The following is an 18,197-nucleotide window of genomic DNA, read 5'->3' as shown; positions in this document are numbered from 1 at the left end:
GTCAGCTCCTTTTTCCATAGTGTATACAGAACTAAAGAACCCATTCAGTAGCTCCGCCTTCTCTTGATCGCCTGTGACAACCTCCCCATTATCATTATTAAGGGGTCCTACATGCTCTGTCCTTGGTTTTTTTTGCATTTATATGTCTAAAAAAATATTTAGGATTAGTTTTGCTTTCTTTGGCCACCTGTCTCTCATTTTGAATTTTTGCTGTTTTTATTACATTTTTACAGATTTTATTAAGCTCCTTGTACTGTTTAAATGTTATCGCTGACCCATCAGATTTGTATTTTTTTAAGGCTATTTTTTTGTTGTTTATTGCTCTTTTAACATAATTTGTCAGCCATGTAGGATTTAGTTTTAATCGTTTATATTTGTTCCCCTTTGGTATATATTTAGATGTATAGTTATTTAGAGTTGATTTAAAGATGTCCCATTTACCTTCTGTATCAGTATTTGAGAACACCTCCCCCCAGTCTATGTCCTGTAGTGCAGATCTCAGCCCAGGGAAATTTGCCTTTTTAAAGTTATATGTTTTTGCCTTCCCCGTCTGTCTTTGTTTTCTACATTTTAAGTCAAAAGTAACTATATTGTGGTCGCTATTACCAAGGTTTTCCCGCACAGTTACATTACCAACCAGCTCTGCGTTGTTGGAAATGATCAGATCCAACAAGGCATCACTTCTTGTTGGGTCCTCCACAAACTGGCCCATAAAATTATCCTGCAATAAATTTAGGAATTGTTGCCCCTTTGTAGTTTTAGCCAACCCCGGACCCCAATCTATATCTGGATAGTTAAAATCTCCCATTATTACCACTGTACCTGCCCGGGCGGCCCTCTCTATTTGTTTATACAGCCGAACTTCTATCTCTTCAGTGATATTAGGGGGTCTGTAGATTACACCAAATATTATTTTTTCAGTATTTCCCTCCTTTTGTAATTCTACCCACAATGATTCCACATCCTCAGAATCATCACACACTATGGCATCGTTCACACTGACTTTCATACCACTTCTTACATACAGACAGACTCCACCACCTTTTCTGTTCATTCTATCTTTGCGAAACAATGTAAACCCCTGCAGATTGACAGCCCAGTCATGCGAGGAGTCCAGCCATGTCTCAGTGACCCCAACTATATCACCAGCCATGTCTCAGTGACCCCAACTATATCAATATGTTCCTCCAGTATCAAGGCCTCAAGCTCCCCCATTTTATTTGCTAGGCTTCTGGCATTTGTGAACATACACTTTACATTTCCATCCTTTATGTTATTGGGGTTAATGGGATTCAAGGGTGTAAGTTTTATTTTCCTATGAAGCCTAATCCTATTAACTATTCTAACCCCTCCCTCCGCTCCACCCCCAGGTACATTTATAATTCCCACCTCTCTATCTACACTATCTTCCCCCTCTTTGCTGTAGGTTCCCTCCCCCCAAGTCCCTAGTTTAAACACTCCTCCACCCTTCTAGCCATCTTCTCCCCAAGCAAAGCTGCACCCTCCCCATTGAGGTGCAGCCCGTCCCTACGGTAGAGCCGGTAACCGACAGTGAAGTCAGCCCAGTTCTCCATGAACCCAAACCCTTCCTTCCTACACCAGCTTCTGAGCCACTTGTTTACCTCCCTGATCTCCCGCTGCCTCTCTGGTGCGGCTCGTGGTACTGGTAGTATTTCAGAAAAGACTACCTTGGAGGTCCTTGCCTTAAGCTTGCGGCCTAAGTCCCTGAAATCATTTTTAAGGACACTCCACCTACCTCTTACTTTGTCATTGGTGCCAATATGTACCATGACTGCTGGGTCCTCTCCAGCCCCGCCCAACAACCTGTCAACCCGATCCGCGATGTGCCGAACTCGTGCGCCAGCCAGACAACACACTGTTCGGCAATCCCGGTCTTTGTGACAGATTGCCCTGTCTGTCCCCCTACTGGAAGGATTAAGATTTTTTTTTATAGAATAATTTAGAAATCTGTATAATTTTTTTTTCCATTGTAGTACTCCTTTTAAGCTCGATATTCAATAACGTATCAGCTTTTTATGTGATACAGTATGAAAGGCTTTGCATACTTTCTGGTTTGGGTCCAGCAAATTGTTGGTATGTACAATGTAAAACACGTATGCCAAATTTTAAAGTAAATCTGTGTTATCCTTGGCAGATTCTTGTACCCGGAGATCAGAGGAGAATCTTATATCTTCATATTATAAAGCAGATGATGATATCACACAAGATACATATGAAGAACATTCCATTATCCCAGATACACCCTCAGCCCTTCACAGACAAGATCTGTCATCTCATCCTGTTATACCCGTCCTGTCTTCTGATCCATCACAGACTGTTACACAAAATAAAAGTTACAGAAAGGATGATGCACATCAAAGATTTCAGACAGAAAAGTATCCATGTTCATGTTCACAATGTGGAAAATGTTTTACCCATAAAAAATATCTTGTGATACATCAGGTCATCCACACAACGCGGAGGCCATTTTCATGTTCAGAATGTGGGAAATGTTTTAATGCAAACAACAATTTTCTTAAACATCATATAATTCCCACAGGGCAGGAGCAATTCCCATGTTCAGTGTGTGGGAAATGTTATATTAGGAAAGCGGGTCTTGATCAGCATCAGAGAATTCACACAGGAGGGAAGCCCTTTTCATGCTCTGCATGTGGGAAATGTTTTATTAGGAAATCAACTCTTGTTGAACATCAGAGAAGTCACACGGAGGAGAAGCAATTTTCATGTTCGGAATGTGCGAAAAGTTTTACTATGAAATCAAAGCTTGCTAGACACGTGAGAATTCACACGGGAGAGAAGCCATTTTCATGTTCACAATGTGGAAAATGTTTTACTCAGAAATCCCATCTCGTTGACCATCAAAAATTTCACACAGGCGAGAAGCCGTTTTCATGCCCAGTATGTGCAAAATGTTTTACTTTAAAGTCACAGGTGGTTAGACATCAGAGAATGCACACAGAGGAAAAGCCATTTTCATGCCCAGAATGTGGCAACTGTTTCACTCAGAAATCGGGCCTTGTTCACCATCAGAGAATTCACACAGGGGAGAAGCCATTTACCTGTTCAGAATGTGGGAAATGTTATATTAGGAAATCGGATCTTGTTAAACATCAAAGAACTCACACAGGGGAAAAGCCATATTCATGTTCAGAATGTGGGAAATGTTTTACTTTAAAACCAAGGCTTGTTAGACATTTGAGAATTCACACGGGGGAGAAGCCGTTCACGTGTCCGGAATGTGGGAAATGTTTCACTCAGAAGTCGGCTCTTTTTCAACACAAGAGAATTCACACTGGGGAGAAGCCACATTCTTGTTCGGAATGTGGGAAATCTTTTTCACGGAAACTAGATCTTGTTCTACATCAGAGAATTCACACTGGGGAGAAGCCATTTTCATGCTCGGAATGCGGGAAGTGTTTTACCCACAAGTCATCTCTAACTGCACATCAAAGAGCTCACACGAGAAAAGCATTTTCATGACCAGAGTGTGGGAAAGTTTTTATCCAAAAATCACATCTTCAGTCAGATAAGATTTTTTTTTTTGTATCCTTGGAAAACAATTCAAAAACAATTGTATCAATGTATCCTTGGAAAACATTAAATTTTTTCACATTTTTGGGAGATGATTTTGTATTTCAGAAGTACTATGCAATAAAAAATTTAAAAAAATCTGATATTGAAATTGCATAACTAGGAAGAGAAATGATTCTAAAATATCTATATCTTATGGGGCCAAATGGTCCCAAAACAGGAATCAAGTTAAAGGGGTATTCCAGGAAAAAACTTTTTTTTATATATATCAACTGGCTCCAGAAAGTTAAACAGATTTGTAAATTACTTCTATTAAAAAAAATCTTAATCCTTTCAGTACTTATGAGCTTCTGAAGTTAAGGTTGTTCGGTCTAAATCCTCTCTGATGACACCCGTCTCGGGAAACGACCAGTTTAGAAGAGGTTTGCTATGGGGGATTTGCTTCTAAACTGGGCGTTTCCCGAGACAGGTGTCATCAGAGAGGATTTAGACAGAAAAGAACAACCTTAACTTCAGAAGCTCATAAGTACTGAAAGGATTAAGATTTTTTAATAGAAGTAATTTACAAATCTGTTTAGCTTTCTGGAGCCAGTTGATATATATATGATATATATAAAAAAAAAATCCTGGAATACCCCTTTAAATCATCACTCAATTTTCATACTCATATTAAAATCTGAGCTGGGCAGGCACTACTGCTTAGACTAGGAGGGGTTAATGCACAAGTGTGTGAGATGGAGTAGCGCAGAGGTATCAGAATGAACTCCTAGGGGTGCTAATCATATGCAATACGTTTTTAGAGAAAGTGGAATGCACTCACCCAATGGAGATGTAAAACGTCTTCTTTATTAGATGATAACTTACTGAAGTTCGGGAGGAGAGATGCGGTCAGCGTTAGCTGTCTGACCGGCCGAGGCGAGGCAGTGCTCCTTTTGCGGTTCAGCCCGCTTTCTCAAGCCTGCTGCTCGTCACACCTGTGCGCCCTTTTACCTGGCAGTGAGCAGTGCTGAGTTTGTCTGTGTCCCGGCTGCAGTCTGAGATTTAGGACTCCAGCATGAGTCTGAAATCTATAAAAAAAAAAAAAAAAACTGGTAGGGAGACCCCTAGTGGTCATTTTTTCAAAGTGGAAATTTAAATAGAAAGAAGCATATTTTGTAATAACATGCTATTGGAAAGTTATTCTGCATACATTAATCTATAATATATCAAAAGTTTTTTTGATGAAAGGTACCCTTTAACCCTATCATGTCCTTCAACTCTCCGTTCTAGACCAATGAATTTTAAAGCGCTCTGGTCACTTTTATGTACAGTTCTCAAGTGTTCTATCATTTTGCTCGCTCCTGTTCCTGTGACGATAGATCGTAAGTGCTCCCGGTATCTTGAGAAAACGCATCTGATGATAGATCCTATGTAGAATTGGCGGCAATCACAGTATAGCCCATACACCACAAATTTCGATCAGCAGCAGATAAATAGTTTACTATGTGCTTCATAGCCCCCTATCCTATGGAAGGCAGAATTTTTCGTATAGTCACAGTACGGACAAATTCCTATTTAAAATGGAATTGGAGGTGGGGGGGGCTCACACTAAATAGGTGATGAATGAGTATCGAGGTGCTGTATGATACACGTTAACCCTACGTGTCTAGGTATAATATAGCAAAATATATGGAGATACAGACCTCTAGATACTCATAGGCTAATATTCTATGTGGGATGTAATGATGGGATTAATGGTCTGGTGTCGGGATGCGGTGATAGTATGTTAATTATTGGATAATACTGACTGGATGTTATGTCAGATTGCTAAAATAACATAACTAATAAATATAATTAGATTTAGATAAATGTAGTATTAATAAATAAATTATATATAAAATTAATACAGGCTAAGTGGCCACTTAGCCTGTATTAATTTCATATATAATTTTTTAGGTTTTTGCCTCTGGACCTATTTCTATATTTTCAGCTATAATGTCCCAGTATTTATAAATAGTTTTCTTGATTTAGATCTGTCATTGGGCTAAAAGTAAATGAAAAAACAAAACGATCCTTTTTCTTACTGTTTGTGTGATTTTTTTTCTGAGTAAATACCGTATTTATCGGGGTATACCACGCACCGGCCTAGAACACGCACCCTCATATTACCAAGGATATTTGGGTAAAAAAAGTATTTTTATCCTTGGTAAAATGAGGGTGCGTGTGTGTGCATGTGTATACCCAGATACACCCCCAGGAAAGGCAGGGGGAGAGAGAGGCCGTCGCTGCTCGCTTCTCTCCCCCCGCCTTTCCTGGGGTCTACAGCCCTGCTGCCGCCGCTTCTCTCCCGCTGGCTATCTGCGCCGCTGCCCGTTCTCTCCCTCTGACTATCGGCGCCGATAGCCAGGGGGAGAGAAGCAGTGCCGGCAGTGAGGCAGCGGCGCCGATAGCCAGGGGGAGAGAAGGGGCAGCGGCACCCATTGCCGGCACTGCTGCCCCGTTGCCTCCCCCATCCCCGGTTGTATAATTACCTGTTGCCGGGGTCGGGTCCGCGCTGCTTCAGGCCTCCGATGTGCGTCCCATGCGTCGTTGCTATGCACTGCACGGCGCAGCGCAATGACGAGTGACGTCACTGCGCCGCGCCGTCCCGCGCATAGCAACGATGCAGGGGACGCACACCGGAGGCCTGAAGCAGCGCGGACCCGACCCCGGCAACAGGTAATTATACAACCGGGGATGGGTGCCGCTGCCCCTTCTCTCCCCCTGTCTGTCGGTGCCGCTGCCCCATTGACGGCGCCGCTTCTCTCTCCCTGGCTATCGGCACCGGCAATGGGGCGCCGGCACCGATAGTCAGGGGGAGAGAACGGGCAGCGGCGCAGATGGCCAGTGGGAGAGAAGGGCTGGCAGCAGGGCTCTAGACCCCAGGACAGGCAGGGGGAGAGAAGGGCCGGCAGGGGCAGAGAAGCCGGCAGTGGTGGTGGTCTCTGCACCTGCAAAGCCGCTGCAGTTCATTGATTTAAAGCGCCCACTTTAAATCATTGAACTGCAGCGGCTTATCGGCGTATAACACGCAGGTAGACTTTAGGCTAAAAATTTTAGCCTAAAAAGTGTGTGTTATACGCCGATAAATAAGGTAATGCCTTTTTATTTTCCTCACTTTTTCCATACTCTCTCTCAACAGGGTATCCGGGTAACTTCTAAAGGTTAATTGCTTCAATAATTCTTCAGCTTTTTGTTCAAACACATCTTCGTTGTTATTTATCTTGTGCAGGCATAACAGCTGGCCATAGGGTATGGCTTTTTTGACGTGAGAGGGGTGATGACTATCGTAATGCAATAGTATATTAGAAGACGTAGGTTTTTTATAACTTTTTGTAAGAATACCACCATCCACTTTTTCTAGTTCCACATGCAGAAATTCCAGTATTGCTTTGGGGGAGGTTTATCAAAACCTGTACAGAGGAAAAGTTGCCCATAGCAACCAATCAGATCGCTTCTTTCATTTTGCAGAGGTCTTGTTAAAAATGAAAGCAGCGCGCTGATTGGTTGCCATGGGCAACTGAACAACTTTACCTCTGCACAGATTGATAAATCTCCCCGTTTGAGATCAGATTCAGGGGCGTCCAACAAAGATGTTTCCTCCACAAAACTATAAGCATGTGGCTAGAAGCGCACCCCCCAGCACAGGCCTCAGATTGTGCGGCTGCTCTGGAGTCCCCCAGGTACCCGAACCTGCCTAAAGAGGCTTATGGCGACATGGTGGGGGACACCTCTCCTACAGGAGCGCCCACCTACTCCAGAGGGCTGTGCAGGTTCCATATGACCACAGGAAGGAAGAAAAAAGGGCCCGATCAATCCCCCAGACTCCTAATCTTGATTTCAAGTAAAACTTCTAGGGGTCGGCCCCTCATGTCTAGAAAAGGAAAGCAAACACCCCCCCCCCCCCCCATGTCTGTCCTGATAGGAACACAAAAACACTTGTGATGGAGGTAAGAAGTGGGGCAATTAGAGGTGGGGAAAGAAAAATGCCTTCTATGTGCAATTACACTGCTCAAAAAAATAAAGGGAACACTTAAACACCACAATGTAACTCAAAGTCAATGACGCTTCTGTGAAATCCCACTGTCCACTCCGGAAGCAACACTGATTGACAATCAATTTCACATGCTGTTGTGCAAATGGAACAGACAACAGGTGGAAATTATAGGCAATTAGCAAGACCCCCCCCCCCCCAATAAAGGAGTGGTTCTGCAGGTGGGGACCACAGACAACTTCTCAGTTCCTATGCTTCCTGGCTGATGTTTTGGTCACTTTCGAATGCTGGCGGTGCTTTCACTTTAGTGGTAGCATGAGACGGAGTCTACAACCCACAAAAGTGGCTCAGGTAGTGCAGCTCATCCAGGATGGCACATCAATGCGAGCTGTGGCAAGAAGGTTTGCTGTGTCTGTCAGCATAGTGTCCAGAGCATGGAGGTGCTACCAGGAGACAGGCCAGTACATCAGGAAATGTGGAGGAGGCCGTAGTAGGGCAACAACCCAGCAGCAGGACCGCTACCTCCACCTTTGTGCAAGGAGGAGCACTGCCAGAGCCCTGCAAAATGACCTCCAGCAGGCCACAAATGTGCATGTGTCCACTCAAACGGTCAGAAACAGACTCAATGAAGGTGGTATGAGGGCCCGACATCCACAGGCAGGGGTTGTGCTTACAGCCCAACACCTTGCAGGACGTTTGGCATTTGCCAGAGAACAAGATTGGCAAATTCACCACTGGCACCCTGTGTACAGATGAACACAGGTTCACACTGAGCACAAGTGACAGAGTCAGGAGACGCCGTGGAGAACTTTCTGCTGCCTGCAACATCCTCCAGCATGACCAGTTTGGTGGTGGGTCAGTAATGGTGTGGAGGTGGCATTTCTTTAGGGGGCCGCACAGCCCTCCATGTGCTTGCCAGAGGTAGCCTGACTGCCGTTAGGTACCGAGATGAGATTCTCAGACCATATGCTGGTGCGGTTGGCCCTGGTGTCAGGCCCAAGGCCTGATTATGGAAACACACATGTGTTTTATTATTGCATCTGTGTATAAACTAAGACCTGGGGGGTGAGGGGTCATTCAGACGGTGTATCCTGTGTCTTTTGTATATTGAAGTTTATTGGGGGGGGGGGGTCTGGCTGTGTGTTTACATAGTCTTTGAAGTCCTGCATATAATCAACCAGATAAGAGGGCTGGGAAGAGAGATGCCCCCTGGTGGTATCAGAGGGGAGGGGGGAATGGAGTCCCTCCAAAAAGGAGATATATAATATGTAACAATGCTAGAGTCGGGGTTAAGATCTGTGCCCCAAGCTGACAAGACCATCCTAAGAACAGCTGGAGACCCTCTCTCATGGACTGCTATAATATCAATGCTGTAAGAACTTCATTTTTACTTTTCTGAACTTGATTGCTAAACTCTTATATATATTCTTATACCTGTATGTCATTTGTTAATTTTTATGCATAGCACTGTGATACCTTTTATCAGATTAAATGTTTAATTAATCAGCTCTGGTCTTTGATCTCTAAATATATGAGCTCACCTTTCTGAAGGCAGCTCGGGTGAAACTCGTTTATCTAAGGGTTAATTTGGGTGACTTGCTGGGACTAGTAGTGGATACCCAGAGGTCTGGCGGCTTTAACTCTTGCACCATCACACTCTCTCTAGCGTCTTGGCTGGACCGATAGGGTGTGATCGTGACAACTGGTGGCAGCGTCGGGATATATTTAGAGATTTTTAGTGCTTGCTGGATTTTACCTGTAGGGAAATCTTAGCACTAAAAAGAAATTGCATACATCTTCTTGTGTGTAAATTCCAAAGACAGAGCTCAGTGCTGGTTTAAAAGACATACAAAAAGAGTGCAAGACAGTTCTGTCCTCCCCATCTCCTGTTTTACCTCCTCTGTCTCATCTCGGAAATATGGAGACATATCGCAAGCAGTCCAAGCCTGCACTGGAGCTAATGTGCCAAGAAAAGGACATCCCTACTGCAGGAAAGAACAAGGACCAACTTATTGCTGATCTTGTGGAGTATGATGCCCGTGCAGAAGAGCTGAGTGACATGAGACAAAGTCCTACAGCTGGAACTGCCATCCAAGGACTAATATCTCCTGGGGAATACAACATTACTCCCCATCAGGACAGTACTCCCCATGAGGCCTTGGACTCTTATATGCAGACTGCCTTACAACACCTTGGGAATGTGGATGCTAATATGAAACTCCAACTGCTTCTCCAGTACCAAACTGCTGAGAGAGAGGCACAGATACGAGCCGCAGAAAGAGAGGCGGCAGAAAGAGAGGCCCAGCGAAGGCATGAACTGGAGGTTCTGAGGCTGAGAGGGGTTGCTTCATCCGCACGGAGTGATGTGCAGGATCAAGGAGACCACAAACCCTGCTTGGAACATTTCCCCATGTTGGAGAAAGATGGTGATCTGGATGTGTTCCTGAGGGGATTTGAAAAGGTTTGCCGGCAGTTCCATCTACCTAAGGAACAGTGGGGACGATATCTAACCCCACGGCTGCGAGGGAAAGCTCTGGATGTGTTTGCTTCGCTTCCCTCTGAGAGTGACCAGGACTATGAGGCAATAAAATCTGCCCTGCTAAAAAGTTTTAATCTGACTCCAGAGGCTTATCGGAAAAGATTTAGGACTTTGCAACAAAGCGCCACAGAAAGCTGCACTGAACATGCAGGTCAGCTAAGGACTGCATTCAGGCTATGGACTGGGGGCCTACAAGTCACTACCTATGAGGCCCTGGAGGACTTGATGGTCCTGGATCAGTTTCTCCAAACACGGAGCTTTGAAGCCAGAGAGTGGATATTGGACCACAAGCCCAAGACAGCAACGGAAGCAGCAGAACTTGGAGATGACTTCGCCAACAACCGGGCACCGACCGCAAAGCGTGGATCTGCACAAGCCGGAGCAAGTGCCTGGAGGGGAGCCACACACCCACAGAGCACCACCAGCAGCACCAAGCCAGCCGGAAAGTTCTTGCCATCAGCACCAAGAGCAACAGGAGCCACCTTGGGTCAGGGGGACACCCGCCGATGTTACAGATGCAACAATATTGGGCACCTGAGTGCCACTTGCCCCAACAAAAAGAATTCTCCACCAGTAGCTGGAGGACACACAGCCATTCTTCTGGTGTCCGGAGCGGTGGAGAAAAGAGCGGATAACCTGCAGAGTGTAACTGTGGGTGACCGGGTGACAGTGGGTTTGCGAGATTCTGGAGCCTCCTTTACCTTGGTGCGGCCTGAAGTGGTGGATACAGAGGACATCCTCCCTGGAAGAACCATGGCTTTAAAAGGAATTGGAGGTGTGCGGCCTGCTGTGCCCAAGGCCCGTGTGTACCTGGATTGGGGTACAGACCAAGGTTTGCTGGAGGTGGGGGTCTCTGAGGACATCCCTGTTAATGTTCTACTGGGGAATGATTTGGGTCGGATGCTCTGTCATTATGCTCCAGAGGACACTACCTGCACACCGGAAGGGCTAGGAGAGAGCCCTGTTCATTCTGAGGTACTGTGCGAGACTTTGGGAGACACTGCAAAATGTGGTAACTGGGAGAGAGTGCAGGGGATTGATAATTGTTTACCTGTGACTGAACCAGTAATGTTTTCCAAAAGTGGAATGGGGTGTATTGTGACATGTGGTGATAATGCATTGCCAATGCCAAAACCTAGTGGAGATGGGCTAGGGGGAGGGGTTGGTGTGCCCCTGGTGACATTTAAGGATGAGGGACCAGCAGTGAGTGATATGTCCCAATCCTGTGAGCCTAAGAAGGATGAGGGATCAGCAGTGAGCTTTATGTCCCAATCCTGCGAGCCTAGGAAGGATGAGGGATCAGCAGTGAGCTTTATGTCCCAATCCTGTAAGTCTAAGAAGGATGAGGGATCAGCAGTGAGCTTTATGTCCCAATCCTGTGAGCCTAGGAATGATGAGGGATCAGCAGTGAGCTTTATGTCCCAATCCTGTGAGTCTAAGAAGGATGAGGGATCAGCAGTGAGCTTTATGTCCCAATCCTGTAAGTCTAAGGAGGAGGAGGGAAATGAGCATTTCTGGGGAGCTCTGCGCAGTGACCCTTCCCTTGAAGGGCTGAGACAACGTGCTGAACATACAGGTGTTGACACAGATGGGCATCGGGTATATTGGGAAAATGATATCTTGTACTGGGAGTCCCTTTCCAAAGGCATGCTAGGGGCCCAGGAGAGAGAAAGGCAGCTTAATCAGGTACTAGGCCCGTTCAGTGCAATCTTTGCCTGGGAATGCATCAAGAAGAGAAATAGAGTAGTAAAGGAGACAGATCTATCAGCCTGGAAAGGCAAGATCTCCCTGTCCCCATCTTAAGGGGGAGGTGTCAGGCCCAAGGCCTGATTATGGAAACATACCTGTGTTTTATTATTGCATCTGTGTATAAACTAAGACCTGGGGGGTGAGGGGTCATTCAGACGGTGTATCCTGTGTCTTTTGTATATTGAAGTTTATTGGGGGGGTCTGGCTGTGTGTTTACATCGTCTTTGAAGTCCTGCATATAATCAACCAGATAAGAGGGCCAGGAAGAGAGATGCCCCCCTGGTGGTATCAGAGGGGAGGGGGGAATGGAGTCCCTCCAAAAAGGAGATATATAATATGTAACAATGCTAGAGTCGGGGTTAAGATCTGTGCCCCAAGCTGACAAGACCATCCTAAGAACAGCTGGAGACCCTCTCTCATGGACTGCTATAATATCAATGCTGTAAGAACTTCATTTTTACTTTTCTGAACTTGATTGCTAAACTCTTATATATATTCTTATACCTGTATGTCATTTGTTAATTTTTATGCATAGCACTGTGATACCTTTTATCAGATTAAATGTTTAATTAATCAGCTCTGGTCTTTGATCTCTAAATATATGAGCTCACCTCTCTGAAGGCAGCTCGGATGAAACACGTTTATCTAAGGGTTAATTTGGTGACTTGCTGGGACTAGTAGTGGATACCCAGAGGTCTGGCGGCTTTAACCCTTGCACCATCACACTCTCTCTAGCGTCTTGGCTGGACCGATAGGGTGTGATCGTGACACCTGGGTTCCTCCTAATGCAAGACAATGCTAGACCTCATGTAGCTGGAGTGTGTCGGCAGTTCCTGCAAGAGGAAGGCATTGATGCTATGGACTGGCCCGCTAGTTCCCCAGACCTGAATCCGATTGAGCACATCTGGGACATCATGTCTCACACCACAGACTGTCCAGGAGTTGGCGGATGTACGGTGTCCATTTTAGTACATCGTCAGACGTAACTCCGTCCTCCGTCAGGTGAAACGGTGTCCCGCCTCCTACCTCGGACCAATCGCCAACAGTCGTCAGCTGCAACTCCATCCTCCTTCATGTGAAACGGCGTCCCGCCTCCTCCCTCACACCAATCGCCATCCTCCTTCAGCCACAATTCCATCCTCCCTCATCCAAAACTCCGTCGTCCAAAACGCTGTCATGCCTCAAACGAGAATAGTCTTCCTGCAACTTCCTGACGCATAGCAGAACCGACGCTGCACAACATTGTATAGCAGAGTTGAAACTGTGAAACTTGTACGTGTACTACAGACACTACATGTGCTACAGAGTCTGTATAGCAGAGTCGACACTGAATAGCGTGTACAGAAGAACCCGTATAGCAGTGCTGACACTGAATAGCGTGTACAAAAGAACCCGTATAGCAGAGAGCTGACACTGACTCGGCTCTTTAACACGGCAGGAAAGTTTTTTGTCTGAGAGAGTTTCAGATGAGAGACTTTAGGATGACACAGGAGGGAGGAGGGAGTTGCGGCTGACGCCTGACAGAGATTGGCCCGAGGGAGAAGGCTGGACGCTGTTTCACCTGACGGGGGACGGAGCTACATCTGACGATTGACTATGTCCTAAAATGGACACTGTACGGATGCTTTAGTCCAGGTCTGGGAGAACATCCCTTAGGAGACCATCCGCCACCTCATCAGGAGCATGCCCAGGCGTTGTAGGGAGGTCATACGGTCACATGGAGGCCACACACACTTCTGAGCCTCATTTTGACTTGTTTTAACTCCTTAAGGACTTAGGGCATACCTGTACGCCCTGAGTCCGCTCCCGTTCTGTAGCAGTTTGGGCCGGGCCTCTAACAATGGCCGGGACCCGTGGCTAATAGCACGCGGTACTGATCACGGTGCAGCGCGCTCTTAACCCTTTAGACACAGCATTCAAAGTTGATCGCCACATCTAAAGTGAAACTAAAACATTGCCGGTTAGCTCAGGGGGCTGTTCGGGATCGCCATGGCGAACAGCTGTAGGACAGCAGGAGGGTCCCTTACCTGCCTCCTGGTGTTCGATCGCCGAATGACTGCTCAGTGCCTGAGATCCAGGCATGAGCAATCATGCGGCAGAATCATCGATCATTGGTTTCCTATGAGAAACCATTGATCAATGTAAAAGATCAGAGTGTGCAGTTATAGCCCCCTATGGGATAACAATGATCAATGTAAAAGATCAGTGTGTGCAGTGTTATAGGTCCCTATGGGAGCTATATCATTGCAAAATAAAAGTGAAAAAAATAAGTTAATAAAGATAATTTAACCCCTTCCCTAATAAAAGTTTGAATCACCCCCATTTCCCATTTAAAAAAAGAAGTGTAAATAAAAATAAACATGTGGTATCGCCATGTGTTGAAATGTCCGAATTATAAAAATATGTTGTTAATTAAACCGCACGGTCAATGGTGTGCGCGCCAAAAAATACCAAAGTCCAAAATAGAGTATTTTTGGTCACTTTTTATGTCATGAAAAAATGAATAAAAAGCCATCAAAAAGTCCAATCAATACAAAAATGATACCGCTAAAAACTTCAGATCACGGCGCAAAAAATGAATCCTCATCCCGGCCTGTTCACGGAAAAAAAGTTATAAGGGTCAGAATATGAGAATTTTTAACATATAAATTTTCCTGCATGTAGTTATGATTCCGAAGTACGACAATATCCAACCTATATAAGTAGGGGATCATTTTAACCGTATGGACCTACAGAATAAAGATAAGGTGTTATTTTTACCGAAAAATGCACTGCGTAGAAACGGAAGCCCCCAAAAGTTACAAAATGAAATTTTTTCTTCAATTTTGTCGCACAATTAATTTTTTTTCCATTTCGCCGTGGATGTATTGGTAAAATCACTAATGTCACTGCAAAGTAGAATTGGTGGCGCAAAAAATAAGCCATCATATGGAATTTTATGTGCAAAATTTAAAGCGTTATGATTTTTAAAAGGTGATGAGGAAAAAATGAAAATGCAAAAACGGAAAAACGCTGAGTCCTTAACCCCTTAAGGATGCAGGACCTAAATGTACGTCCTGGTGCGGTGGTACTTAACGCACCAGGACGTACATTTACGCCCTGTGCATAACCGCGGGCATCGGAGTGATGCCCGTGTCATGCGCGGCTGATCCCGGCTGCTGATCGCAGCCTGGGACCCGCCGGCAATGGCCGATGACCGCGATCTCGCGGGCGTCCGCCATTAACCCCTCAGGTGCCGGGATCAATACAGATCCCGGCATCTGCGGCAGTGCGCGATTTGAATGAATGATCGGATCGCCCGCAGCTCTGCTGCGGGGATCAGATCATTCATAACGCCGCACGGAGGTCCCCTCACCTTCCTCCGTCCGGCTCCCGGCGTCTCCTGCTCTGGTCTGAGATCGAGCAGACCAGAGCAGAAGATGACCGATAATACTGATCTGTTCTATGTCCTATACATAGAACAGATCAGTATTAGCAATCATGGTATTGCTATGAATAGTCCCCTATGGGGACTATTCAAGTGTAAAAAAAAATGTTAAAAAATTTAAAAGTAAAAAAAAAGTGAAAAATCCCCTCCCCCAATAAAAAAGTAAAACGTCCGTTTTTTCCTATTTTACTCTAAAAAGCGTAAAAAATAAATTTTATAGACATATTTGGTATCGCCGCGTGCGTAAATGTCCGAACTATTAAAATAAAATGTTAATGATCCCGTACGGTGAACGGCGTGAACGAAAAAAAAAAGTCCAAAATTGCTATTTTTTTTAATACATTTTATTAAAAAAAAAAATTATAAAAAATGTATTAAAAGTTTTTTATATGAAAATGTGGTATCAAAAAAAAGTAAAGATCATGGCGCAAAAAATTAGCCCTCATACCGCCGCTTATACGGAAAAATAAAAAAGTTAGAGGTCATCAAAATAAAGGGATTATAAACGTACTAATTTGGTTTAAAAGTTTGTGATTTTTTTTAAGCACAACAATAATATAAAAGTATGTAATAATGGGTATCATTTTAATCGTATTGACCCTCAGAATAAAGAAAACATGTCATTTTTACCATAAATTGTACGGCGTGAAAACGAAACCTTCCAAAATTAGCAAAATTGCGTTTTTCTTTTTAATTTCCCCACAAAAAGTGTGTTTTGGTTGCGCCATACATTTTATGATATAATGAGTGATGTCATTACAAAGGACAACTGGTCGCGCAAAAAACAAGCCCTCATACTAGTCTGTGGATGAAAATATAAAAGAGTTATGATTTTTAGAAGGCGAGGAGGAAAAAATGAGTCCTTAAGGGGTTAAGGGGAACTCCGGGGGGGAAAGAAGTAGAAAAGAAATGTTTTCAGATCAACTGGTGCCTGAAAGTTAAACAGATTTGTAAATTACGTTTATTAAAAAATCTTAATCCTTCCAGTACTTATTAGATGCTGTATAAAACAGAAATGTGTGAATTTCTTTCCTGTCTAACAACAGTTCTCTCTACTGAAACCTCTGTCCGTGTCAGAACTGTCCAGATTAGAATCATATCCCCATAGAAAACCTCTCCTACTGGACAGTTCCCGACACGGACAGAGGTGTCAGTAGAGAGCACTGTTGTAAGGCTGGAAAGAACTTCACAAATTTCTCTGCAGTATATCTGTAGTATATAGAAGCTGATAAGTACTAGAAGGGTTAAGATTTTTAAATAAAAGGGATCTACAAACCTTTTTAACTTTCTTGCACCAGTTGATTTGAAAAAAACTTTTTTTCCACCGGAGTTCCCCTTTAAGGGGTTAAGGGGTTAACCCCTTAACCCCTTCAGGACGGAGCCCATTTTGGCCTTAAGGACCGGAGCCTTTTTTGCACATCTGACCACTGTCACTTTAAACATCAATAACTCTGGAATGCTTTTAGTTATCATTCTGATTCCGAGATTGTTTTTTCGTGACATATTCTACTTTAACATAGTGGTAAATTTTTGTTGATACTTGCATCCTTTCTTGGTGAAAAATCCGTAAATTTGATGAAAAATTTGAAAATTTTGCATTTTTCTAACTTTGAAGCTCTCTGCTTGTAAGGAAAATGGATATTACGAATACATTTTTTTTTGGTTCACATATACAATATGTCTACTTTATATTTTCATCATAAAATTGATGAGTTTTTACTTTTGGAAGACACCAGAGGGCTTCAAAGTTCAGCAGCAATTTTCCGATTTTTCACAAAATTTTCAAACTCAGTATTTTTCAGGGACCAGTTCAGGTTTGAAGTGGATTTGAAGGGTCTTCATATTAGAAATACCCCATAAATGACCCCATTATAAAAACTACACCCCCCAAAGTATTCAAAATGACATTCAGTCAGCGTTTTAACCCTTTAGGTGTTTCACACGAATAGCAGCAAAGTGAAGGAGAAAATTCACAATCTTCATTTTTTACACTTACATGTTCTTGTAGACCCAATTTTTGAATTTTTACAAGGGGTAAAAGGACAAAATTTTTACTTGTATTTGTAGCCCAATTTCTCTCGAGTAAGCACATACCTCATATGTCTATGTAAAGTGTTCGGCGGGCGCAGTAGAGGGCTCAGAAGGGAAGGAGCGACAAGGGGATTTTGGAGAGTACGTTTTTCTGAAATGGTTTTTGGGGGGCATGTTACCTTTAGGAAGCCCTTATGGTGCCAGAACAGCAAAAAAAAAACACATGGCATACCATTTTGGAAACTAGACTCCTCGGGGAATGTAACATGGGATAATGTGAACCTTAATACCCCACAGGTGTTTCACGACTTTTGCAAATGTAAAAAAAAAAAATTTTTTACCTAAAATGCTTGTTTTCCCAAAAATTTTTTATTTTTAAAAAGGGTATTACCAGAAAATACCCCTAAAAATTTGAAGCCCAATTTCTCCCGATTCAGAAAACACCCCATATGGGTGTGAAAAGTGCTCTGCTGGCGCACTACAGGTCTCGGAAGAGAAGGAGTCACATTTGGCTTTTTGAAAGCAAATTTTGCTCTGGGGGCATGCCGCATTTAGGAAGCCCCTATGGTGCCAGGACAGCAAAAAAAAAACCACATGGCATACCATTTTGGAAACTAGACCCCTTGGGGAACGTAACAAGGGGTTAAGTGAACCTTTATACCCCACACGTGTTTCACGACTTTTGCATATGTAAAAAAATATATTTTTTTTTACCTAAAATGCTTGTTTTCCCAAAAATTTTACATTTTTAAAAAGGGTAAAAGCAGAAAATACCCCCCAAAGTTTGTAACACAATTTCTCCCGAGTACGGCGATACCCCATATGTGACCCTAAACTGTTGCCTTGAAATACGACAGGGCTCCGAAGTGAGAGCGCCATGCGCATTT

The 18,197-nt window shown here is 43.9% G+C and overlaps 2 protein-coding genes across 2 annotated transcripts in view; both read left to right on the top strand.

Annotated features, from left to right (window-relative positions):
• Positions 1 to 3,754, top strand: part of LOC130293878 (uncharacterized) — a 46,576-nt gene extending 42,822 nt beyond the window's left edge. Inside the window, exon 14 of the mRNA XM_056543127.1 lies at positions 2,156 to 3,754. Within this exon, the coding sequence (XP_056399102.1) occupies positions 2,156 to 3,501 (1,346 nt within the window). The 3' untranslated portion in view covers positions 3,502 to 3,754. The remainder of the gene's footprint in view (positions 1 to 2,155) is intronic.
• LOC130293390 (oocyte zinc finger protein XlCOF7.1-like) overlaps positions 1 to 18,197 on the top strand; it is a 145,096-nt gene that overhangs the window by 19,564 nt on the left and 107,335 nt on the right. The window lies entirely within an intron of this gene.

Source organism: Hyla sarda, chromosome 1 (genome assembly GCF_029499605.1).
Source record: "Hyla sarda isolate aHylSar1 chromosome 1, aHylSar1.hap1, whole genome shotgun sequence".
NCBI classification, from domain to species: Eukaryota; Metazoa; Chordata; class Amphibia; order Anura; family Hylidae; genus Hyla; species Hyla sarda.
The sequence above is the reverse complement of the archived record's forward strand: the minus strand, read 5'-3'. Positions and strand labels throughout refer to the sequence as shown.